Source organism: Mercenaria mercenaria, chromosome 13 (assembly GCF_021730395.1).
Source record: "Mercenaria mercenaria strain notata chromosome 13, MADL_Memer_1, whole genome shotgun sequence".
NCBI classification, from domain to species: domain Eukaryota; kingdom Metazoa; phylum Mollusca; class Bivalvia; order Venerida; family Veneridae; genus Mercenaria; species Mercenaria mercenaria.
In genome coordinates, this window is record NC_069373.1 from 75005804 (window position 1) to 75032208 (window position 26405).

At 35.6% G+C, this 26405-nt stretch overlaps 1 protein-coding gene across 2 annotated transcripts in view; it reads right to left on the minus strand.

Moving 5' to 3' along the window:
- Nucleotides 1-26405, minus strand: part of LOC123529967 (POC1 centriolar protein homolog A-like) — a 36808-nt gene that overhangs the window by 10105 nt on the left and 298 nt on the right. For both annotated transcript variants that reach the window (XM_053522343.1, XM_053522342.1), the window contains exons 2-8: nt 8456-8540; nt 7792-7871; nt 7372-7463; nt 6868-6976; nt 4421-4599; nt 1368-1483; nt 453-655 (exon numbers count right to left, since the gene is read on the minus strand). In XM_053522343.1, the coding sequence (XP_053378318.1) occupies nt 453-655; nt 1368-1483; nt 4421-4599; nt 6868-6976; nt 7372-7463; nt 7792-7871; nt 8456-8540 (864 nt within the window). The remainder of the gene's footprint in view (nt 1-452; nt 656-1367; nt 1484-4420; nt 4600-6867; nt 6977-7371; nt 7464-7791; nt 7872-8455; nt 8541-26405) is intronic.

Here is a 26405-nt window from a genome sequence, read left to right on the forward strand (position 1 = left end):
TGTATAACTTGTATTCATATGATACTACAATCCACAACATTGTCATGCAGACTGTAAACAAATTACATTTTATTATCATCTTGAATTACTCCTTGATACACAATCAACAAAACTATCAAGCATCAGGTTGTCAGTTTGATTCAGTAAATGAAATGTTCAAGAATCCAATCTTAACATTCCTCATCAGAGGGGAAATAACTCACTGGTGTTAGAGTGACTACTTTGATACCACTTTATAACATAGAAATTCAGCAGACAAACAGATTTCATTTCTCTGCATCCAACATAGGCTGAAATTACCAAGTTTTCAAGCAAAAGGCCTATATGTTTTACACATCATTCTCCTTCATTCCCCAAAATAATTCTGCAAATCAAAGATGCATGCTTACTGGACTAATATGGCTGACCCCAGTAAGAGTCAGACAGAAGAAAGAACCTATTTTTAGTCTCACCTGTTCATCAGATCCTCCAGATGCAAAGTAATCCCCTGACCGAGAAAACGAGACTGCCGTGACTGGACCTTGATGACCGTGTAATGTGTAGAATAACCGTCCCTCCAACAAGTCAAACACCTTTAGCTGACCGTCATCAGAACCAGATAATAAATAGTTACCACTAGAGTGAAATGACAGGCTGTTGACTGCTGCTGAATGTGCTGAAACAAAACAAAATGGCTTAGAAGATAATTTTCCATACAATGTACCCATCTTCCTTGTGTCTTCTGTTTCTACTATCTTTTTGCAAGCCATTCACAGTTATTTTACTGAAATATATTACCTTAAATGAAATGTGAAATATATTCTCACCATAGTAAAAACATTCTCTAAAAGCAGCTTAATGGTGGGGGGTGGGGTGTAATTTCATAGAACAAACCAATACATTGCTTTTGTTGGATTTTAAGTTACCCAAGCACAAAAATTCATATGCTAGCTAAACCTCATAGCTTTAATGGCAGTGACCCACCAAGACATTATTTTAGCAAAAGGTAGGCACCAGGATAACACTAGTGACCTTTTACAAGCTAAATGAACATGTAATTCTACTTCCAAAGTAGGTATTTCACCACTCAGCCACAAGGGCCCACCTAGCTCGATTTTGCTATGACACAATTCATTTTATACATTGTATAGCAACATTCCAGTCACTGTAGTAGAGAAAAAAACCTAAGATCCCCTAAATTTATTGTTTCAGGCATGGCATGCACCAGAATAGCACTACTAGCCCTCCACAAAACAGATAGATTACTTTCTCACAAGACACAAAAAGCAGGGCTCAAACTTGCTGAGAAGAAGGTCGAGCGATTACAGGAAAGATAAATTTGTCCTGTACAACGCATTTCAAATGTACGAAACAAAAGTAAGAAATACCTGTATAATGTTGTAATAATTTATTCATGCGTATGTCCCAAACTTTCACCGTACTGTCTGTCCCAGCTGATGCTATACATGTACCACTAGGATGAAATTCTACATGGTTCACAAAACTGAAATGTATACACCAAAACAGTATTCTGCTGAACATTATGTATCAAATGTACATATCAAGACTTTTGTTTGCATTTGCGAAGTAACACAGTTCAATTATATATATGTCATCTTTGTAATTTGTTATGTTTTCCTCAGCACTAAATTATAAAGTAAAATTAAGACCATAACTTAACCTAAAGCCATTCCTCAATTTCTTACCAGTATAACTTTACACTTTGCAAGTATATAACAATTTCCCCACATGAGGTGGAGAGCAAATGACTTGATAGTACTGTATGACATGTGTCATGAACATCATTACCATCATCTATGGGTCAAAGTCAGGGGCTATGGACAGAAGGTCTGGAGAGAAAGTTCAATTTTAATCTTAATATAGTTTATGAAATTATTATTTCTCCATCAGTACGTTTCAATTCTCATCAATGGTATGAAGATGAGGTATATATGGAATTTGGCGTAAAAAAAAAATATGTATGTTTCCGGTGACCCGACCGACCCTAATTTTAGCCCCCGACCCTAAACTTTTTTTCGGACGAAAATTTGCGGGTACGAAAAAAATTATATGCTCTCATTTAGGAACATCGGATCGATGTACATTCACCGGGCTTTTTGAACAAGTCCACCCGCCGACAGGCAGTTTCTTGTGAAGGATCTGACAGTTCTATATTCACCTCCATCGTACATTGACGAGTTAAATTCTGGATAGGACGAGTCAAAGAATATTTATTTTTATAGCTCTTTGGACGAGTGGACTTCGCTGTATACTCGACCGATCGGGCGAGTGGTTTTAACGTCGTAACTTTACCAAATTCAGAAATTATATCACGAAAAAATACCTGGATTGACTGGAATTAACCCGCGAATCATAAGGATATCAAAACGTCATGCCGGTAATTTTCCATTCCACGAGCACGTGCGACCTATCGTAATAACTAATCTCGCCGTTACTTTTGTTCATCGACACGAACACAAAAAACGCGCGTGGTGCATTCATTTTTTGATATAATCGCTTCAAATTTTCAACACCGCTTAAGAAGTAATACAGTTTAAATTCTATAATAATTTTAATAAGACACTGACAAAAATGTAGGCAAAATTCTATAAAAATGGCCGAATTTTCATGTAATCACTTGTAACATTTCAAACAGCGCGATCTTAATTACTTATTTCTTTCTTAAAGTAAATAAATGATACATAATATGGTCATAAAATTCAGACTTTTGAGCAGAAAGTATAAAAAACAGAATTAAAAAATCTTAAATAATGAAAAAGCGGCAGCAATTTAAATACATGGAGTAAAACGATTTTTCGCAAACAGATTTCTGTTAGCGCGGCAGAATAGGTTACGTGACCTCGTGAATGTAAATAGAAATGTGGCTTTAGAATAACGCAGTATGATGTTGTTGCGGTTTTTAATTAAGTTTTAAATGAATCTTTTAGTACAAGTATTATTTTTGACACGACACTTTGTAAGATATTCTTCTCTAACAATAATGTAAATTCTTTGAGGGCAAACAGGTCACAGAGGTCATTCGTGATGTTGTACATTCGCTTTTAAAAAAAATAAAGAAGAAACTTTTTTATTGTTTTCTTCTCAACAATTTAAAGAAGCGAGGCGGTACGATCAAACAGTAATGTTTCACATGGCGCGGAAACATGATGTAATGCCATGACAATCTCGGGCAACTATACCGCTTTGATCTTCTCTTCAGATGCCATGATACCGACACACTTCTGTTAGCTCTTTGGCCGGTGTTAATTAATGATGAAAACAAGGCCAGTTACTTAGCTTATAAACTGAATAATTTCCGATAATCGTTTTTTTCTCGCTTTCACAAAGGGTGTGTGGATGATGATAATTATGTCCATATTTTGGGGACACTTTTCAAAATAATTATTTTCGGGAAATAAGTCTTGAGAAAATGAAAATAACTAAATATTTTATGCTGTCCTAATAGGTTAGGAAAATACAGGAGGGGATAGACTTTAATTATTATTACTATCGCTGCAGTTATTTTGGTGGGCAACTGGCTGGTGCTGCTGACAAAAATACAGGAAAGAAAAATAAAAATGTCTGCTGTAAAAAGGAAATTTAAGAAGAACAAATATGCCACCTTAAAAAGGAAATGTAGGGTACAAGAGAATAGTATTTGTCTACTGAGTGTTACATTTGAAATTTACTTATTGTATAATACTCCTTTCATAAAAGTGACAATATTAAACATGTCAATTATAAGGGCAAGTGACTGTTCACTAAGGGCAAGCAGATTTTAGTGGTTAGTAGTCCTGCAGGGCAGGTGGTGTTGAAAAAAAATTACACCCCTGCCTTGACATAAAAAATCATGAGTTTAAGCTAGGCTTGAACCAACGGAAACCCAAAGGTGCATCTGTTGAAATATTCTGACGGCATGTATTTAAAAATTTGACTAAAAGCCAAAGGGTATATAAAAAGCAGTGTATTTAAAGTGTATAGCATCTGCCATCTAGTAAAGACATAATTATATGTATTGGTAAGACAATAGGCAAAAGCAAAGACAAGGGAATTCCTCTACTGTAACGATGTGTAATCTAAAAAAACAAAAAAAGAAGAAGAAAAAAAAAAAAAAAAATCGACCTACCTACCCTATTTTTTTCTGGCATGTCACAGGAAACATACATATTTTTTTTTTTTTGGCCTTTTCATCAAAATGTATATTTATAGGTCATTAGATCTGTGTACATAAATGATATAAATTTGTTCTCAAGCTTGAGTAAAATTGAAAATATCGTCGTTTTAAATGCAACAACATACATGAAACTGACATCACAAATGAGGTTACACATCAAATATGAAATCGGAACGTCAACATAGAAAACTATTGACATTTCTAGTTCCACTGAAACTTAATGAAATGTAATAAAACAGAACATTACAATCATGTACAAGAACCTACCCTCCATGTTCATAAAATGTATGCACACATTCTTTACTATTTCTGTCCCACAGTTTGACAGTTTTATCATCACTGCCCGACACAATCAGTCTACCGTCTGGCGAAAACTTTGCTGACCTTACCCAGTTCATATGTTGATTGAGAGAAAACAAAAACTTCTGTCTATGCACTGTCCATAACTGAAATGTGCAAATGTTTTTATATTTGTCATTCATTTTCAACAACTGCTCTTTGCATCTACCACTTGCTATGCAATTAAAGGAGTGATCACAATATTTTGTGCGCAGCTCAATCGCGCAGCAAGCGATAACCACTGTAAAGTTCAGGATTCGCCGCCTAAAGTGCATAATTGTCGGATATGCAGTGCACTCGCGCAAAAAATATCGTATGTACTGACAATATAGGCCGTGCATCCATATTTCACCTTTAAAAGAGATGGTGTTTTATTGGAGGAGTAGTCGTAGGAAGTGCTCGAATTAAATACATTGTGGACAGCCAATTTGAAAGTAAACTGTTTCGTCCAGTAATGATGCAGCTGACTCCAAGTCAAATAAAAATCCAGAAAATTTTAACGTAGATCTATCTCCTTCGAGTTCAAATGTGACTTCCTAAAAATGTTGTTATACTTTTTGTGCCCCATCCCGCATTTCACGTAGTAAGACCAGAGTTATGGCCCTTGACAGTCAAATTGTACATAAACGGTCTAAACATTTGTGTCGCATATACCTCAAAAGTATATGCGCCAAGAGTCATGAAACCACACAAGAATTAAATCAAGCATGCGAAGTTGTGCACCAGTGCTTTTATTTGAGGTTTCACTAAGTAAAAACAGATTTATGTCCCTTGACGTGGTCAACTATATACGTAAATGGCATGTGAAAGCTTGTGTAGCATGTATCTCAAAAAGTATTTGACCTAGAGGCATGTAACCTTAAAGGAGCATTATTCCGCATGTGAGTAAGAAAATTGGTTAAGAAACTGATAATAACATTGTGCAGTTTGTTTTGTAAGAAAAACAAAGTAAATAATTTTTAGGTGGGTGGGGTAATGAAAAAATACTTTTGTGGGTGGAGTGAATATTTTTTAATTTTTCTTGAAAACAAGCACGGGTTGATATTATTTTTTTGGTTTAGATTTATTTGTCTTAGTTCTAGCTTACATAATATAAAATTTAGTAAAATTCTGTCTGCTAGATTTTTCATATCATTAAGAAATACTTTGTGTTTTTCTCAGATTCAGATACTTTCGACATGTCAAGAGTAATTTTTCTGAGTTAATATATCTATGTGTTGACATTTTATGCATAGTTATAGTGGTTTCATTAATTGTGATGCATAAACAGTAACATCAGAGTGAAACTTTGAATAAATAGTTGTTTGCAGTAGTTTTATTATGACATGTATGTATTGTTTCTTCAGACAAAAATACCGATTTGGTGTTCTGAATAAACTTTGAATATTGAAAAAAGAAGCATGGGTACCTATCATTTTTAATTTTTATTTGAACTTGTCATACATCAATCTATAAATATGCAAAGTTACAAAAAAATTCTGTCCGCTAGAAATAATTGTGAAAAACATCTTTTAACAATGTAAGCTAACAAATTAACAATTCAATTACATGTATGTTATGGCTGTCAGCTAAGCCTATCATGTATGTTATAGCTGTCAGCTAAGCCTATCATGTATGTTATAGCTGTCAGCCAAGCCTATCATGTATGTTATGGCTGTCAGCCAAGCCTATCATGTATGTTATGGCTGTCAGCTAAGCTTATCATGTATGTTATGGCTGTCAGCTAAGCCTATCATGTATGTTATAGCTGTCAGCCAAGCCTATCATGTATGTTATGGCTGTCAGCCAAGCCTATCATGTATGTTATGGCTGTCAGCTAAGCTTATCATGTATGTTATGGCTGTCAGCTAAGCCTATCATGTATGTTATAGCTGTCAGCTAAGCCTATCTTAATTATATTATCACGATTTAAAGTTTACATTTTTTTTTTGGGTGTAACACCATTTTTCAACAGAAGTTTAGTCAGGTAAAGGCAGTCAGTTACCCAACCAGTACTCATGGAATTTGCAACAGTACTGACTTGTTCTCAGCAGGTAACTATGAATCACAGGTTGAAGATAACGACTTTAGACACACGCTTTTCCATCCAATCATCACAGAGAACAGACTGTGCATCAGCAGACCAATCTATTAATTTTACTGTACAGAATATTGTACATGTATCTGAAAGTAACTGTATTCATTCAATTCAAGTGATCATCCTAAGCTTTGTGTGTATGTCAAACTTCGTATACTGTTTCTAAACAGTTAGTTTCTATGCAAAGATGGTTCTTAAAAGACAACACAGATATGGGCAGGCTTACTGAATTGAAACTGGATAGTAATGATCAATATTATAAATCATTATGCCTTCAAAGTTGCGGTAAGTTATGTACCTTTATTGTTTTATCATCTGAGGCAGTGAGCAATGTCTGTCCATCACTGGAGAAGTCAACACTTCTCACGGTGGCTGTGTGAGCTTTAAACACTGTAGATTCTCCTTTACTGTAAGAAAAAATGAAGATTCATGTTTAGTTCATATTTCACAGACCTTTATTGAAATATGAGGCTAGATTAAATCTTGTTAACTTGACATTTTCCAATCAATGCAATTATCAGGTTATTTTAATGCATGCTGTCAGTGTTGCATTTACAGTTTTACTTAATCCTGAAAATGTATGGTAACTCTCTGCTTTAAATCTTTAGACAGTTCAAGGCTCAGCCAAGGTATCTAAAGCTCTTTATGCTGAGTTCAGGTAGGACATGATTTTCTATCACAAGTGGAACAATTACTGGAATTTTTTCAACATTTTTGGGTTATTTTAACTAATAATTACTGATTATAAGCAAAATGACAGGAAACTACAATAGTTCCTCACCAAGGCAATGGTTCAACTTACACTGAAGGTATCCAGAGCCGTACAGTCTTATCCCTGGATGCAGAGGCGACTAGATGACCAGATGGTGAAAAACATACACTCATTACAGCATCCTAAAATAGCATAAATACAAACCGATCTATGAATTCTGGAAATAACTTTTCACATCTTTTAATCTGTAGAGGATATATGGGAAAGTTGTTTCATTTATCCAAGCCAACTTTTCTTCTTAAGCAATTAGGAATCCATGCATCAATTAAAATGTCAAAAACAATATTTTTCATATTCAAGATAAATGGAATAGTTGTACAGATAATTAAATTTTTGTACATGTATTTAACTTTCTTCAAAAAGGCAGAAAAATCTGTTTCAGAGACTAAGAATATATACCATTATTTTACTGACAGTGTACAAAAACTAATACAAATAGTTTAAATTCACCTTGTGTCCTACAAATCTGTAAGCTCTCATCTGAGGTTTGAAGTTCCATACCATCAAACACGAGTCCATAGACCCAGAAGCTATAGGTAAAACAAGAGAACCATGTGACCATAACTTGGTAACAGCTTACATATTTAAAAAGTTTTGGTAACAGCACTACATGTATTTGCACCACACTGAAAATTTCACAAACACGCAGTAACCAGTACAATTAATTTTAAACACATCCCAAATCTACAGTATTTAATACAATTCTGATCATCTAAACTATAAAACATGGAAAATGAGAATCTTCTATTTGACAAATGAAAGTATCACAATTTAACAAAGCAAATACAAAATTTGAAACAGATAGGATATGAAATGTTTATTACACAGAGTTGTCATTTAATTTTAATATAGATATGTATATTATATGTATCCTAAACACTCGCATCAAATCACAGTAACTGTTGTTATATATATATGTTAAATACAAAGCTTTGAAAACATTTTCGCTTTTTGAAATCTCAGCTGGTACGGAAATTAGATTCTTGCAAACTCCCTTGTTTCTGGTTTTCAACATTGCATTCCCTTCACATACACACACAAACACACACACACACACACACACACACACACTGATTATAACTTATGCCATAACTTACCACATAAAATGACTTACCAAGCTGCTTCATGTTTGGGTTGAAATCAACACTTGTAACTGTATCCCGATGACCCTTGAAATGTCGCTCAAGCGACGGGTCCTCCTGAAAGAATACAATAAATAATAATGTATGAGACTCTGAAAAACTAAAGAATGTTATACAATACTTGTAGGTACTATTTTTATCAGCAGGAACACTTAGCACCAGCACTATACGAAGGGCCCATTTAAAACTAGGAATCATAGTATTTCAGCTCTTCAAAAGCTACCGAATACCCTGCTGTATTTATTTTATGCTTTTCACTTGAATGTGAAAGAATATGAACTATAGATGCTTTTGAGAAAAGCGCATGTCTCCCACAACTGCCTCTCTGAAAAATGTTAGTTTCTCTAGATGTTTTAGACGAGTGGATCCAAATAGATGGTCTGGATGAGTGGATCCAATCAGTAATTCAAGGGCCATAAATCAAAAGTGCCTGGGCCGATTTGGCTAGTTATCGAACTTGGGTAAGGTCTTATGGCCAAACACATTTTGTTCAAGTTTGGTGAAGATCGGATGAGAAATGTTCCACTTAGCGAGCGGACAAGAGTAAACAGACAGATTTTTTCGGTAATTCAAGGGCCGTAACTCTAAAATGCCTGGACCGATTTGGCTAGTTATCGAACTTGGCCGAGGTCTCATGGTCAAACACATTTTGTTCAAGTTTGGTGAAGATCAGATGAGAAATGTTTGACTTTGAGTGCGGACAAGCTTTGTGACAGACAGACACAGACACACAGACTGGAGTAAATCAATATGTCTCCCACACCACTGGATATTGTTAATTTGATAAAAAAAAAGCATAATGATCTGTCTGTGAAATAAGATGACTCGACAAACACACTTGTCCCCTCAAAATACTAGTAGGTATCTGATTCTTGGAAATGCTTTCAGGCAAGTGGAATTCAATGTTTTACTCATCCTACATCCCAGCAAATTGAAAAGAAAAGTAGATCTATTGTTGACAACCTTTAATCTAATCAGTTCCAGATTCCATTAAAGTATAGCATTATCAATCTCTGCAGGAAGAATTATTTATCTCTGAAGTCAGAATGATTGTAATTGTAGAAGAGTACAAATTGCAGCAGAAGAAGTGAAAATTCTAAGCATTTTGTACAGCAGGAAGACTTGCTTTCAAACAATTAAGCTGTCCTGAGTTTTTCAACCAGAAAAGAATGTCAAAGCCGAGGCTATCATCACAACGGCAAATGCCATTAATGCCAACTGATTTAATATCTTAAACATTGAACATGATGCCAACTGCAGCCAAGTCTTTTAACTACGATATATGACCTTTTATCATATTCTCAGGGGCCTAAAGGGTTGTTTTATAGTGTTCACATGGATTTAGATTTGACTTTTCAGCACAAATAACTTGCAGAATTTAAAACATTTGAATTACCAATACCATGGTGCAGTAAAAGAGATATATTCTGTAGCAAATGCATCAAGAAATATGACAATTAATAGCATAATGAATAATTTAAGACAATTTTCGCTTGCCCAACCAGAAAAAAAAAAAGGACTCTTTCTTGAAAATCAGTAAAATATAAATATTTTCATCCATCTGTGTTCAGATCACTTGAAATTTTCAGAATATCAGTTTTGCAGGGTTTTCCTTGACACACATTTTTGTGCGTTTTAGCACACCATATTTGCAAATGACTCCCAGAATGATTGTTAATGCATCACTGATGGCGCAAATGCACTAGAGACCAAATTTTCGATATTATTTATCTGATAAACCAGTTACACCTTAACATTACTTGATACAATAAACCGTTCAACAAAATTGTTCGAAAACATGTTTCTGTCATCTGCTGTGGATCCCACGAATATTAATGATTTCACAGAAAGTCATCCTGATAAGCCAAATAAGTAAGGCTACAAATCATAAGTCATCCCGATTTAAGGCAAATGAGTAAGGCTACTAAACGGCACGACCATCATGCAAATAAGAAAACCAATCGGCATGACCTCTGCACAAATAAGAAAATAATCAGCACAACCACTGTGTTGATAGCTAAAAAATTTCAGCTCAGAGATGTTTATATGCTGTTACAGATCTCTGAGCTGAAACGAAACCTAACTGAAACCTTACCTGGAATCGTGCCAGAAGTCTGTCACACTATAATTTCACCAAATTAAATGCAATGGGCTCACCTTTTACTTTAAAATATTTCTAATCCATTTTTCTTTTGATCTGGCATAAACATGATAAAACTAGAAATTGCTTTTGTAAAAAAGCGCATGTCTCCCCCAATGCAAAGTCCTATAGGCAAGAAGTCAATAGGGGTCAGGAGCGAAAGTCAAAGAGACACTGATGGTTGGCTGCAATAGGGATCATCTACTTGGCATGTCCAGTCATCCCGCTAAATTTCAACACTCTTGGCCTAGTGTTTCTCAAGTCAATGTTCAGGCTCCTGTGACCTTGACCTTTGATCAAGTGACCTCAAAATAAATAGGGGTCATCTACTCTGCATGTCCAATCATTCTTTTAAGTTTCAACATTGTAGATCAAGTGATTCTCAAGTTATTTCCAAAAAAATGATTTTACATGAACAGGCCTGTGATCTTGACCTTTAATAGACTGACCTCAAAATCAATAGGGGTCATCTACTCTGCACGTTCAATCATCCTATGAAGTTTCAACATTCTGGGTCAAGTGGTTCTCAAGTTATTGATCGGAACTGGTTATCAATGTTCAGGCCCCTGTGACCTTGACCTTTACCGGAGTGACCCCAAAAACAATAGGGGTCATTTACTCTGCATGAACAATCATCCTATGAAGTTTCAACATTCTGGGTCGAGAGGTTCTGAAGTTATTGATTGGAAATGGTTTTCCATGTTCAGGCCCTTGTGGCCTTGACCTTTAACAGAGTGACCCTATATCGTCAGGGGTCATCTACTCTGCATGACCAATCATCCTATTAAGTTTCAACATTCTGGGTCAAGTGGTTCTCAAGTTACTGACCGGAAATGGTTTTCAATGTTCAGGCCCCTGTGACCTTGACCTTTCACAGAGTGACCCCAAAATCGTTAGAGGTCATCTACTCTGCATGACCAATCATCCTATTAAGTTTCAACATTCTGGGTCAAGGGTTCTCAAGTTACTGACCGGAAATGGTTTTTCAATGTTCAGGCCCCTGTGACCTTAACCTTTAACGGAGTGACCCCAAAATTGATAGGGGTCATCTACTTTGCATGTACAATCATCCTATGAAGTTTCAACATTCTGGGTCAAGTGGTTCTCTAGTTATTGATCAGAAATGGTTTTCCATGTTCAGGCCCCTGTGACCTTTGATGGAGTGACCCCAAAATCAATAGGGGTCATCTACTCTTTATGACCAATCATCCTTTAAAGTTTCAACATTCTGGGTCAAGTGGTTCTCTAGTTATTGATCAGAAATGGTTTTCAATGTTCAGGCCCCTGTGACCTTGACCTTTGACGGAGTGACCCCAAAATCAATAGGAGTCATCTACTCTTCATGACCAATCATCCTATGAAGTTTCAACATTCTGGGTCAAGTGGTTCTCTAGTTATTGATCGGAAATAGTTTTCAATGTTCAGGCCACTGTGACCTTGACCTTTGACGGAGTGACCCCAAAATCAATAGGGGTCATCTACTCTTCATGATCAATCATCCTATGAAGTTTCAACAATCTGGGTCAAGTGGTTCTCTAGTTATTGATCGGAAATGGTTTTCAATGTTCAGGCCCCTGTGACCTTGACCTTTGATGGAGTGACCCCAAAATCAATAGGGGTCATCTACTCTTCATGACCAATCATCCTATGAAGTTTCAACATTCTGGGTCAAGTGGTTCTCTAGTTATTGATCGGAAATGGTTTTCAATGTTCAGGCCCCTGTGACCTTGACCTTTGACGGAGTGACCCCAAAAACAACAGGGGTCGTCTACTCCAGCAGCCCTACAACCCTATGAAGCTTGAAGGTTCTAGGTCAAATGGTTCTCCAGTTATTGCTCGGAAATGAAGTGTGACGTACGGACGGACAGGGCAAAAACAATATGTCTCCTGGGGGAGACATAATAATCCATGCAACCTAATTTGAACACAAGTTATACACCTAAGTTTCAAATGGGTCCTGTCTGCAATATTTTGTCTGCCATTGCAGTTGTCACCTGATCAGGGTACTCTTCATTTTGAAAACCAATAGCCAGTTTAGAATCGTTATTTATTGACCTTTTCTGAGAATTTAAACCTTGTAAGGTATGTTTTCTATGAATTTTATCGAAAATGGTTACGTTTATGATTCATAATTCATAAATACAGGGCTCCAGATAATTTTTTTGGCCTATGAGTATTTACTGATCATAATTCTTGCGAATCAGTAAAATGTTAAAATCTGAAATTGACTAGGAGTGATTTTACTCCTGAAAATTTGTAAATGAGAAAAAAGAACAGAAATCAGTTTTATAACATATTTATTGGGTGTAACACCCATGACATTGTTTGCAGTTCAGTTTCAATTCAGCATTCAAGTTTTTGCTTCTTTTTCTCCATTGACTTGCTTTGGCTTAACACTCACTGCCTAATCCAATAGATTATTCAATATACCTTTAACCGTGTTTTGGGAATCATTTATTGCTGGTTAAAAGAATGCGTAGCACGTTTGTTCAATGCCTGTGTATGTTCAATGTGGCAGAATGAATGTCGATCATACTCTGTTATGTAAAGCATCCAGACGATTAAGATTTTGTTTACGCTAGTAAGAAGTCATTGCATGCGCTTCTGTAATTTTATGTATGTTTTTATACGCTAAAAAATCAGCAGACATGCGTATATGCATTATTTCAAAGCGTAATTTAAGCTATTACGCATCTTATCTGGAGCCCTGTAAATAGGTAATATTTTGATCTTGGTTTTCAAAAATAACCACATGCTCTGAACTGTTGCATGATGTCATCAGTTTCTCACGAGAGACTGTTTGAGATGTTGCGGTTTGATACTGGTTAGTGAACCAAATGGGGTTTCGCCATAACTTAATGGACGCGACCATCAGAAAATAAAAATAGCGTCAGTTAAGTTATGGTAGCCAGACATTGTCTAACGTCATTGGTTTGGTGGAGAAATAGTATCCATATATGCATTGACCATATGGACATTATAGGATAAATCCAGTCTTCCGGTATTTCTGTAAATAGGGTCAATGGGGCTGGCGAGATTAACCGAATGCGATATAAAGACCGTGTACAATATTAGCGATTATTTTTTGCCAGAAGATAAGGTTTTAGGGAAGTTCTTACCTTCATACAATGAAAATACTATTTTACGACCTCGGCAACAAAATCTTTGCAAAAATAATTTGTTAACATTGAAAAATGCGAATACTTTCACACCATCGGTATCGAGCCACGGAAGCGGCAGTATAGAATAAAAGATAAAATTTCAACAAGAGGGCCAAGATGGCCCTAGGTCGCTCACCTGAGAAACACACCATAACACACCATAACAGTGTAAACATATTTGACCTAATGATTTCATGGAAAAAACATTCTGACCAACTATCATTAAAATTGGAGCAAAAATCTTGAGTATAAACAAGTATTTTCTTTGATCTAACCTAGTGACCTAGTTTTTGACCCCAGATGACCCATATTCAAATTTAACCTAGAGTTCATCAAGGCTATCATTCTGACCAAATTTCAAGAAGATCAATTGAAAAATACAGCCTCTATCGCTTACAGAAGGTTTTTCTTTGATTTGACCTAGTGACCTAGTTTTTGACCCCAGACTACACATATTCGAACTTGATCTAGATTTCATCAAGGCAACAATAGTCTGAACAAATATTATGAAATCCAGTATAAAATGCAGCCCCTACTGCATACACAAGGTTTTTCCATTATTTAACCTAGTGACCTAGTTTTTAAACCCAGCTTATCCATATCCAAACTCAGTGTTCATTCCAGGCCGCGCCATGGGGCCATAGGCGCGTATTTTACTGTATTGGCGCATAAAAGTTTGCCCTATAGCGCCCGTCGGGCGCACACTTTTTCAGAAAACAGTCCGTTTACAATGACTTCCAGAAGTTGTGAATCGAATACGACTCTTCCGATGACGTAACGCGCATTTTCATTGGTCGATGTTAAAATAGTAGCCAGTCTCCGGTCGCCTAACAACATACAGCTTTCAATGTTGCTATGCAATGGCGGACAAAAAAAAAAAACAGTCGCGATTCGGAGAAAAAAGAAATCCAATTTTACGTTTTTCTCTAACCGTTAAAAAAAGCAGACGATGGAGAACAAATTTCCAAAGAAAGATGACATGTTCGAGACCGCTAGACCACTCAACAGCCTAACCGCTTAGCCAAAATCAGGCGACAAACATTAATTCCGTAGTAAATCCGCATTCATGGCTGTCGGACTTTCCGTGGTTAAGTTACGGTAACGGTCAAAATATTATGACTTGTTTCGTTTTTGTCGTGTTGAGCGGCCTGTGAAGTGTCCACTTTTCTCTTTGTAATTATGTTTTACGAACCGCGAAAATAATACCTTGAACTCCATGTAAGAAAAGTGTTAAAAATACAGCCTTTCCTTTCATGTAAATCAGTTTTTCTTTCATGGCCCCTATTTTTTTTCAAATGTCCCCAATTTTTTGCCATCATGGGGCCCTTTGACCCCACTTAAAAAAATCCTGGAATGAACACTGCCAAACTTGACCCAAATTTCATCAAGGCAATCATTCTGACAAAATTTCATGAAGATCAGTTGAAAAATACAGCCTCTATCACATACACAAGGTGTTTCTTTGATTTGACCTAGTGACCTACTTTCTGATCCCAGATGACCCATAATCAAACCCAACGTAGATTTTATCAAGGCAATCATTTTGACCAAATTTCATGAAGATCAGTTGAAAAATACAGCCTCTATAGCGTACACAAGTTTTTTCTTTAATTTGACCTAGTGACCTACTTTTTGATCCAAGATGACCCATATTCAAACCTGACCTAGATTTCATCAAGGCTATTATTCAGACATAATTTCATGAAGATTTATTGAAAAATACAGCTTCTATTGCATACACAAACTTTTTCTTTGATTTGACCTAGTGACCTAATTTTTGACCCCAGATGACCATATTCAAACCTGACTAATATTTTATCAATGCAATCATTCTGACCAAATTTCATGAAGATCAATTGAAAAATACAGCATCTATTGCATACACAAGGTTTTTCTTCGATTTGACCTAGTGACCTACTTTTTGATCCAAAATGACCCATTTTCAATCTCGGCCTAGATTTCATTAAGGTTATTATTTTGACTTAATTTCGGGAAGATCAATCGAAAAATACAGCCTCTTTTGCATATACAAGCTTTTTCTTTGATTTGACCTAGTGACCTAGTTTTTGACCCCAGATAACCCATTTTCCAACTTGACCTAGATTTTTATCAAGGTTATCATTCTGACCAAAATTCATGAAGATTTATTGAAAAATACAGCCTCTATCGCATACACAAGGTTTTTCTTTCATTTGACCTAGTGACCTAGTTTTTGACCCAAGATGACCCATTTTCAAACTCGGCCTAGATTTCATCAAGGTTATCATTCTGACCAAAATTCATGAAGATTAATTGAAAAATACAGCCTCTATTGCATACACAAGGTTTTTCTTTGATTTGACCTAGTGACCTAGTTTTTGACCCCAGATGAACCATTTTCGAACTCGGCCTAGATTTCATCAAGGTTATCATTCTGACCAAATATCATGAAGATCAGTTGAAAAATACAGCCTCTATCGCATACACAAGCCAAATGTTGACAGACGATAGACGACAGACAGACAGACAGACAGACACCGGACATTGAGCGATCAGAAAAACTCACCTGAGCATTGCTCAGTTGAGCTAAAAATGAAGTAAACTTTGAGGATATTTTTGCTACATTTTAATTACAACAATATTTTATCATAATCTGCAATACTTTTTTATTCATTTTCTTTGTTAAAACCTTGAAAAAAGGATAATCTTAAAACTAGGTATTTCAGTGACCTTGACCTTTAATGTAAACAAATATGGCAGTTGTCGATTGAAAGTAGAAAGTGCCACCTGCTTGAAAATTCATAAATACACTGTTCAAGAACAAATTCGGCGGAGAAACTTTGCTTTTATTTAGTAACTTAGAAAGTTGGAAATGATTTTCAATTTTCATAAATACAGCAGCAAACAAAAAGAAATTCTTTCACATGATGGATTACCTCACAAGTATTTTATTACTGCAGAAATAAAATCATAATCAACTCGCATTTACAAGCGATCTGCCTCCAAAACTTCGAATCGTAAAGTGCTAACTGTGCATGCGCAACGGAAGTTTGTAGGAGAAACAATTTTATGAAGCAGAATCTTTTTTGCAATAAATTCAACTAATTTCTTAACATTTTTAGAAAGATATTGCCTTAAGGAATGAAGTAATAATTTGAAAGACAGGAAATGTATTTTTTATAAAATGTCATTGAAATAGCTACTTAAACACTACCGCTATATAGCGTAATGGCTGATACCCCCCTCCCCGTAAAACCGGGAACGGGCATTTATTGGTGGATAATACCGGAAAACGGGATTTATCCTATAATCAGGTCGGAGTAGGGCTGTCATTGATTGGGTATTAGGCATATCGACGATACCGATATATCAGAAGACAATTATCGATGATACATCGATTATTAAGTTAGATTAACAACCTATTTGTTCATATGCATACTATATACCTTCCTGTAAATGCTATTTTTAGTTTTACTGCCTACTTTTCATATTACTGTTTGATTGTGTTGTATTTGTATCTATGAAAATAAAAGAAACAAATAAAAATTAATAAAATCTTTCATTTTTATTTTGCCTTCACTTCTCTTTTGCATTTATCTAAATTTACAACTTTGTAAGCTTAAATGTTTTTGAGGGTCTGAGTGTTTATCTGGATAGTTTTTTCTCTCTGTAAAATATCGATTTTTGAAAATGGGAATTGATCGACAAAAAAATATCATTGATACATCGATATCATTTCTATTGATGACAGCCCAAGGTCGGACACTTCCCTTGGATTGAGAGACAGTCTCTAGATCTAAACACTGTCTCTCGTTTGAAAGACAAAATGTCTTTTGATCGAAAGACTGTATTTAGCTTAAGTGTTGAAAAAACATGAAATCATTATTGAAACAATCATTTCATTACAGTCGCGTTATTTATTCATTGAAACAACTTGTTATTTCAAGTAAACTTTACAAGAAACACATTGTCATAGAAGTTTGCTTAAGCATTTTAATGCTTTTAAAAACAAAATTCCCAAAATAATTTTGATGTTGAAAATTTGATAAAAGAAAGATAATTTTCTATATTTGAAATAAATTTGCGCATTATAAAAAGAGAGTTTTAATTACTCTTTCAATGTTTTTTTTATTGCTTAAGCTAATTTGAGTCTTTCGATCGAAAGACATTTTGTCTTTCGAACGAGAGACAATGTTTAGATCGAGAGAATGTCTCTCAATCCAGGGGATGTCTCCGACCTGATAATGTCGATATCGAGAATATCTCTCAATCCTATCTATCTATCTTTGTATACGACTGGACTCCCCTCACGGGTATAATAGCCGGGTTGCGCGTCACAACCAGATAAAAGTTGCTTTTAAAGCAGTGAAAGGAAGGCTTCAAAAATGAAGATAGTAAGAAAGAAGATAAAAGTGTGAAAGTGTTAAGTAAGATGAAATATTCACCAGTTAAACGGGGTTAAAAACTTCCGCTTTGTGAGTTCAGGGGCGTTAAGAGAGGACCGAGGGGTCAAGACATCGTTTGAACCCCTCAAGGTCAGGTTGGAGTACAGTTTGAGAAGGCAGGTGGTTCCACAACACAACAGTATAAGGGAAGAAGGAGTATTTGAAACAATTTGCTTCAGTATGGACTTGACGGAAGGAGAGTTCATGCATATGCCGCAACATTCTCACAGGCCTTTCTAAGTAAGATGGAAATCCAGTAGTCTTGACAAGGCAAAAGTGCACGTGGCACACAAGGGCATCATATGAATCTTTTCACTCTGCACCAAGAGGAACAGGCCTAGCAAAAACATTTTAAACATGTGACAAATCAGTAAAAATGTCATGTTACATTAATTCTAAATAAGAATATAAGTTTGTCCTTATTTTGTGTCTCAGACAAGTACAGGATAATCTGACTAGTATTCTTGGGTCTCTGGAGCTCCGTTATGCAAAACAACAGTATATCTATGCAGACAAACACTTACTTTGTACTTTTGATGTAAATATTAGCTGAGATATTCCATTTATCATAATAAAATAATGAAAATGTTCATGTCGCCACTTCAATATATTTCATTAGTCTATGTTTAAATAACAGAGAAAACTTATCTCTGACACTATTTAGTTTTCTTTTGTATTTAGCAATGTCAGAGAAAGAATAAAATCAAAGGCCTGAAGGGCCTGAGTCAGCTAATGATTGATGTACTGACAGTATAGTCTACCAGTTTCAGTTTGTTTTTAGTTTTTTTCTAAAAATTTCATAACACAGCTCGATATTTACCCAAAATATTATATCCGGATACGATTACACTTTTCTCCAGTTTCAACAATATATTTTACAAATTGTGATGATACGAAGACATTTAGCTGCAATTGGCAGTATCTGACATTGAAGTTTACGGTTAAATTACCTCTTATTTAAATCTTTTCATAAAAAAGTTGTTTCGTTTCGTGAAAGCAGCCAAACATAGACGATCTACTTTCGATTTCAAAAACTACAAGAAAATATAATTTAATGTTTCGCCGATTTGTTTATTTCTCGAAAAATAAGAATTAAAATCATTTTTAATATCAGTAGTAACTAAACAAACCAGTAAGAGCTTCTTCTTCCGATAATTTATCCGTTTACTGACTGCAAAATTCAACCCACGCAAAGTTTATAGAAATCATACGATGCGTGTTTATGTTCAATGTGGGAGAATTAAGGCTGATCGGCTATGTTACCTAACGCATCCAGACGATTCAGATTTTGTTTTTAAAAAAGCATTGTGTGCGTTTCTGTAATTTTATATACGTTTTTATACGCTTAGAAATTATTAGACATGCGTATTTGCATTATTTCTATACGTAATTTACGCTAATACGCATCTTATCTGGAGCCCTGTGGAACTATTTTTTGTCTTTCGCTGGATGTTACCCAAGCTTTGTAAGCCTGCGCAATTCTTAAAATGCACATTTATGCTTAATGAGTTACATTTGAGTATTGCACAATTACAAGTCATAAATATGACAGATTACATCATATATTGGTCATAGCAAAGGGAATTGACACAACTTAACTTCATTCATGCAGTGAACTGTTTGAAGTTTGAGAAATCTAATGGAACTACATCCCTTCACGTGTTATTCGGTCCATTTAGAGAATCGCTGAACAGCAAGGACTCGTCAAAAGGCTTTCAGCCTTTAGCCGACTCAAAAATGACCAAAGAAATACTTCATTTATATCTTGTGTAATAAAATCGTAAACATGTTGTCACCAAAATGCCTGCAAGATACGTTACAAAGAAATCTCAGTACAAAAAAATCATTAAGAACGATCTATTGTGCCTCCAAAAGTGATTTCCGAACTAATGAATCAATTTGCTACCCCGAATTAAAATCATGTACATCCACCAATAATACCTGATCTTTTTAAGACGAGTCAAATATTGAAATCGGCAATGTTACTTTAACACTTGCAAGATACGTTACCAGTTAAAGCTGTTAAAGCTTTGGAATTAAGCAGAATGGTCTAGATTTAAAAGTCTTGCTGACTCGTCGTTCACATGATATTTAACGGAAACTAAATTTTAGATCATACAAAATTTTTTTTTTCATAAAACCTTAAACAACTTTAATCTCGCAATATACGTTACTGCAAGATACGGTACAGTCTAGCTAGCACTTAGACACATCAATATAATTATGACGTCATCGCATCGATTCTGACAGTACCAGTGACGTAATTCAGTGTGTCAGTAAGTTCGTATTTTTTGGAAGCCATTTTACCACTGTTTTGTGTCGGAATATTGCTCTCTGCATCATCTGGAATCGGGGTAAGTCAATTTTATGTTAAAATGAGGACATTATTTGCAGATTTTATTAACTGAATGCTGAATCATGTCTATAATAAATTGTTTTACTACGAGAAACAACAATTTTAGAAATCAGAATAAAATGCCTGTGTCATGTAGACGTGCAGTTACAGTAACGTTTCTTGCATGGACAGTAACGTATCTTGCTGTTTTGAATACTGTCCTCGCATGCCTAGTTAAATCGTAAAAATAATATTTCAATGACAGGAAACATATTCTTTAACAATAGTTGAGGCATCTTACGCACAACTGATTTAAAACAAAATGGTTTGTTCAAGTATCGTGCCTTTTCATACATAGGCATTTCATGCATCATGTAGAAATAGTCAGTTCTCAAATGAACAGCTGATGTTTTGAAGAAATGTTTTCCATTTTTCATTAAATAAGAGTTACATGTCGCAGATGTGTATTTGCACTTGCAAAATGAGCATGTATTTCTAGTTAATGTGTTTCATTGTTTTAACCCAATGCTAACAATTAGACTATATGTGTAACGGTAACGTATCTTGCTGATATAGAACGATTGATATCATGCAATTCTATCAGTATATATATTGCTTTTGCTGGACAAACAACAACAACACGATAACAACAATACAAATACAACATGTAATGATGATGATAATAATAATAATAATAATTACGATAATATAATATAGATCTAATAATAATAATAATAATAATTCTTTATTATTACTGTTATAATGGTTTGTATTATATCTATATTTTAATAATTATGATGATAAATATAAAAGATAATTATAATTATTGGTATATTTTTCAGTTTTAAGAATGGCAAAATCCAGGGCCGAGATCCAGAAGGATTACCGCGAAAGAAAGAAGAAAGGTCTTTCATTTCTTGAAAAAGAAAGAAAGCGTCAGAAGAAGTATAGAGTAAAGGTGGTTAATATGACAGCAGCACAGCTAGAGAAGAAGAGAAATGCTAACAAAATCCACTGCCAGAAACACCGAATGATAAAGAAAATAAAGGCCGAAGAAGAAAAGCAAAGGCAAACACAAGTTCAGTCTGCAGAAGTTAGCAGCTCAACCCAAGACCCAAAGCCTGGACCATCTTTAATCAGTCGCAGAGATTCAGATTCGCCACTCTTAGTTCGGCTAGATTTCAGCAGACGTCCAAATTCTAAGAAACGCTCAAGTGCTCTCAGAAAAGCGTCATGGAAAATTAAGAACCTGGAAGAAGAATTGAAGAAAAAGTCGAAAACGGCAAAAAGAGTCCAGAAACGATATGAAAGATTAAAAAATCTAGTAGATGAGCCAGCGCAAAATAAAATCAAGAAGACAACAAAAAGTGCTGAAGTGTCTGAGACGACAACATTAACACCGAGAAGTAAAACCCGAGCCGAATTAAAAGAAGCTGGTTTAACCCCAAGTTTAGTTCCAAAGACTGTTGTGAAAAAACTTGAATTGGCAAATGTCATGTCAGAAGAAATAAAGGAAGCCACTTCGAAAAATCCACAGAAGAAAAAGAAATCTCATCACCAGACTGATAAGTTGATCAATTGTCAAGAAATACAGGTGCGCATCTGCTCTCAAAAGGGCAACTGGTCTGAAATCTAGCAAACAAGGAGGCATACATGACAAAACAGTGACATTTGTAAACTATAAGAGACAAATGGGAGCCAGAAAAGTTCTGCGAGAGAAACTGCTTAGCTTTTATGAAAGGGATGATGTTAGCCGTTGTATGCCAGGAAAACAAGATGTGAAGAAATGTGATGGTGTGCAGAAGCAGTCGCGAGTGCTAAATGACTACCTTGCAAATCTCTATGAAAAATTCTGCAGTGAAAACACAAATGTGAAATGCAGTCTTTCGTTATTCTGCAAACTTCGGCCTAAACACGTGAAACTTACAACTCTAATCTCACGGAATACATGTCTCTGCACTCATCACCAAAATATGGCCTTAAAGCTGAAATGTCTTAGAGCACTGAAGCTAACTGTGACTCCAAATCCAGAAGTTGCTGGCCGATCCTTGTCAGAGGCTGAACTGACGGAAATGATGTCTAAGATTGATGCCGACGACGTAGAATTTGAATCTTGGCAAAGGGTAGAGTGCAAAGATGGTAAAAAGAGAATGCGTGTTGTAAAGACGACGTTGCCAAGAGACGAGTTTGTCAGCCTGATGGTCAAAGAATACAAGTCCTTTCTTGAACACGTCAGCCGAGTACGCATGCAATACAGAGCAATAAGTTTCTTAAAGGAGAATCTTCCTGAAAATGAAGTCATTTGCCAGATGGACTTTGCAGAAAATTTCGCATGCCAGTCAGCAGACGAAATACAAAGCGCATATTGGAACAATCCGAGCGTTACATTACATCCTGTTGTCTTTTACCACATCGATGAGAATAGAAATCTGCAGCATCAAAACGTTGTCTTTGTTTCAGACGTAAATTTTCACAATGCCAGAGCTGTCATCGCTATTTTGCAGAAATTGGTTCCTCATATCAAGTCGGTTCTTCCTGATGTAAAGAAAATACATTACTGGACGGACTCCCCAACCTCCCAGTATCGAAATCGTTATATATTTGACTTTCTTTGTCGGCATGAAAGTCTATTTGGTATCAGTGCAGCATGGAACTACTTCGAAAGCGGCCACGGAAAAGGTCCGTGTGATGGCATAGGAGGATCTGCCAAGCGTCAGGCTTCTGTGGCTGTAAAACAAGAAAAGGTTTCCATTCAGGATGCTCAGGACTTTTTTGAATGGGCAAAGGCTAATGAAAAGAGTATTAGCTACATGTTCTACTCGCAAGATGAATACAATCTTGCGGAGGAGCTATTAAACAAGAGGACAATTCAATCAGTGCCAGGGACGATGCGAATACATGCAGTGACTCCACGTGACGAAGATTCCGTATATGTCAAAGATCTCTCATGTGTCTGCCATTCCTGTATCAAAGGAGACATCTGCGATGCGTGGAAGGTTCACCAGATCTACGGTAACAAACGTGAAGGCGATAATTCCGAGAAAGGTATTATACCCCTTTTTAGTTGTATATGACCATAGTAATAATTGCAAACATGCTCTAATCAGATTTAGGCAACAATAGTCGACATCTAAGTATCTATATTTATATTTTTATTCTTATAATATACCTTATTATTTCATAATCATTCTCTGAAACAAAGTGTCAAAAGTCACAAAAGTACTTGATTGTTAATAACCACAGTTATTATGCTGCAAACTGTGTAGACCTAGAAAAGCGGCGGCTGATCCGGATCTGTATTGTTTACAGCTCAATAATCATGTTTTCGCAAACTGACACACATCAGTGTGCATTTGTCTGTGTTTTTCAGAAATCGAGCGTCCCGAAGTTGGGACATTTGTGGCCGCAACATACAATGGGAAGTGGTACTTGGCCAAAGTGTTGGACACCGACGGGGAGGAGGCACACCTTAGTTTCATGGCAGAAACTAAATCAAGAGATGGCGTTTTGTACAAATGGCCACGCCCTATAGACGAATTGTGGGTCTCCTTTGCTGATATTCTAGTCGCCGTAAATGAACCCGTGCCAGTTGGACGTTTTGGGAGATCATTTCGCTTAGACAAAAAAGCAGTTAATGTTATTGAAAACAAAATTTGCTGACCGCAACTAGCGTAAACAAGATACGTTACCAATGAGTGTTTCTGTTTTCCAGTATATCTGCGGTCTGAGTATAAGTAATTAGGGCTCCGGCAGATGACATTTGCTTTGACGTTAATCAGGTGTTGAGATTTAACTGTTTTTGACTTGTCAGTACAATGTTCGAATACAAGGCAAGATACGTTACATTTTATATCTTTAGTTTAGAATTAACTCGTGTTCCAGTTAAGCTTATTTGTGTTAAAATTATCGTTAAACTTGAACATACTGGTTTTATTATGAGATAATTTGGGTGTTTCAAGTTCAGCTGATGTCAGAAATTTAGCTTGTGTTTAACTGTTAAGTCAGTAATAAATTTAACTGTAAATATGTCTACTGTTTTGAAATAATATCTGCAACAAACGTTTCTAAAAAATATTTTCAGTAGAAGCAAAGTTTAAATCAGTACCTATGGGTAAAGAAAATACTATATAGATATGAATGACAAGATATTGTGCTCTGTAAATAGGTACCTTCCTTTCTATATGTATATAAAACATACTTAAGTAGAGCAGTAACGTATCTTACAGGTTTAAAACACCAATTTCATTTAGAGTAAATTATCTGAAACACTATTTCTGATCAGGATCAACGGCAACTAGATTCATATTACGGATAGTTTCAAGAACATATAAAGTACACATATACATAAAAGCAAAGAAGTTATTTTTTTGGTGCCTAGCAGTTGCTATTTTGTCATTCTTATGTAGAATTAATGGTTAATCAACTTAATGATGGGAAACAGGCTGGTAACATTGCTCGATCGGGCTTACGACATAAAAAGAAATATTTCTTGAAAACTAATGAAGTTATTTCTTTCAAACTTGGTCCATTTATTAAGCATAACAACTGATACAAATTAGAATAAAAATAACTTGGTTGCCTTCAGTTTTGGTAGAATTATTTCCTCTTTTCAGATTTTTATGACGCATGATCATTGAAGTCCAAAAAAATATGTTCTTATGCTAAGTTCAAAACAAAAAAGGGTTCAATGGCTTTCTAATGCTCCAAATTATTGCGCTAGTACATGAATGTATACATTTTACTCTGCTTTCATTACAACATTATAGAAAAATGTTAGTTCTAAAAAAATTGCTCATACATCTGCACTAGAAACGAAGTATTAACCCTACAGCATGCCCACTCATTTTTAAAGTTGAGGGTACATGTACCCCCTGCTTTTGCAAAATAGGGGTACACTTCAAATTTTGGGGGTACACTACATGGCAGATCTGAAAATTTTCTATTTAACTACTGAAATTTGTATATTACATGTTTTTTTTTGTTGTTGTTTTTTTTTTTTTTATACAGAACTCGTGGGTGGGGTATAACAGATGAGATAATTTTAGAAAATGTAAAATGTTTTTCCAAAGTTAAGATAGGAAATTCTGAATCAAAAGACCCCTCCCTATATATAAATAAGTTTTCAGCAAGGTTCATGTATTCCCAATTTCGTGAACGGAACACGATTCGTCCGAAATAACATACAGTCAACTGAAGACTGGTAAAATTCGTCCATCAATAATAAATGCCCAAACTATTACAGATATGCAATGTGTATCAAAATTGCAGTTAAATATCGAAAAATAAAATACTGTTAACCTTTTGCTGAGTTTATTAAAGCTAAAATGCGTTTTTGCGTTTCGTATCCATTCTTTTTTTGCACACGACCCGTGTGACGTCCGACTAAAACATTTACCAAACCCCTCTATACAGCTGACAATTACGCCGAGAATTCGGTGATGGAAACGAAATTATAACGTTCGTGGACCGGATCTGCGTTTTAGACCATACCAAACAATTGGCAAGTGCGCGATGAAATAAACAGCGATTTTGCAGCTGAACTGGAGTTCCGAATCTCTGCGTGCATGTACCCCCAACAAGTGATTTTTATGCGTGCATTTGATATTTTGTACGTGATTCATGTACTGCAGTGCGTGAATGGGCATGCTGACCCTAAATATATAGAACAAAGGTATTGGCGCACATGTTTGGAGAAACAGAAAGCCACAGAACCTTTTCTGTTTTAAACATTGCATTAAAACATAACTTTTCTGGACTTCAAAAATTATGCATCATAAAAATCTGAAAAAGGGAAGTAATTCTAACAAAACTGAAGGCAACAAAGTTACTTCTATCTTGATATGCATCTTATGTTATGCTTAA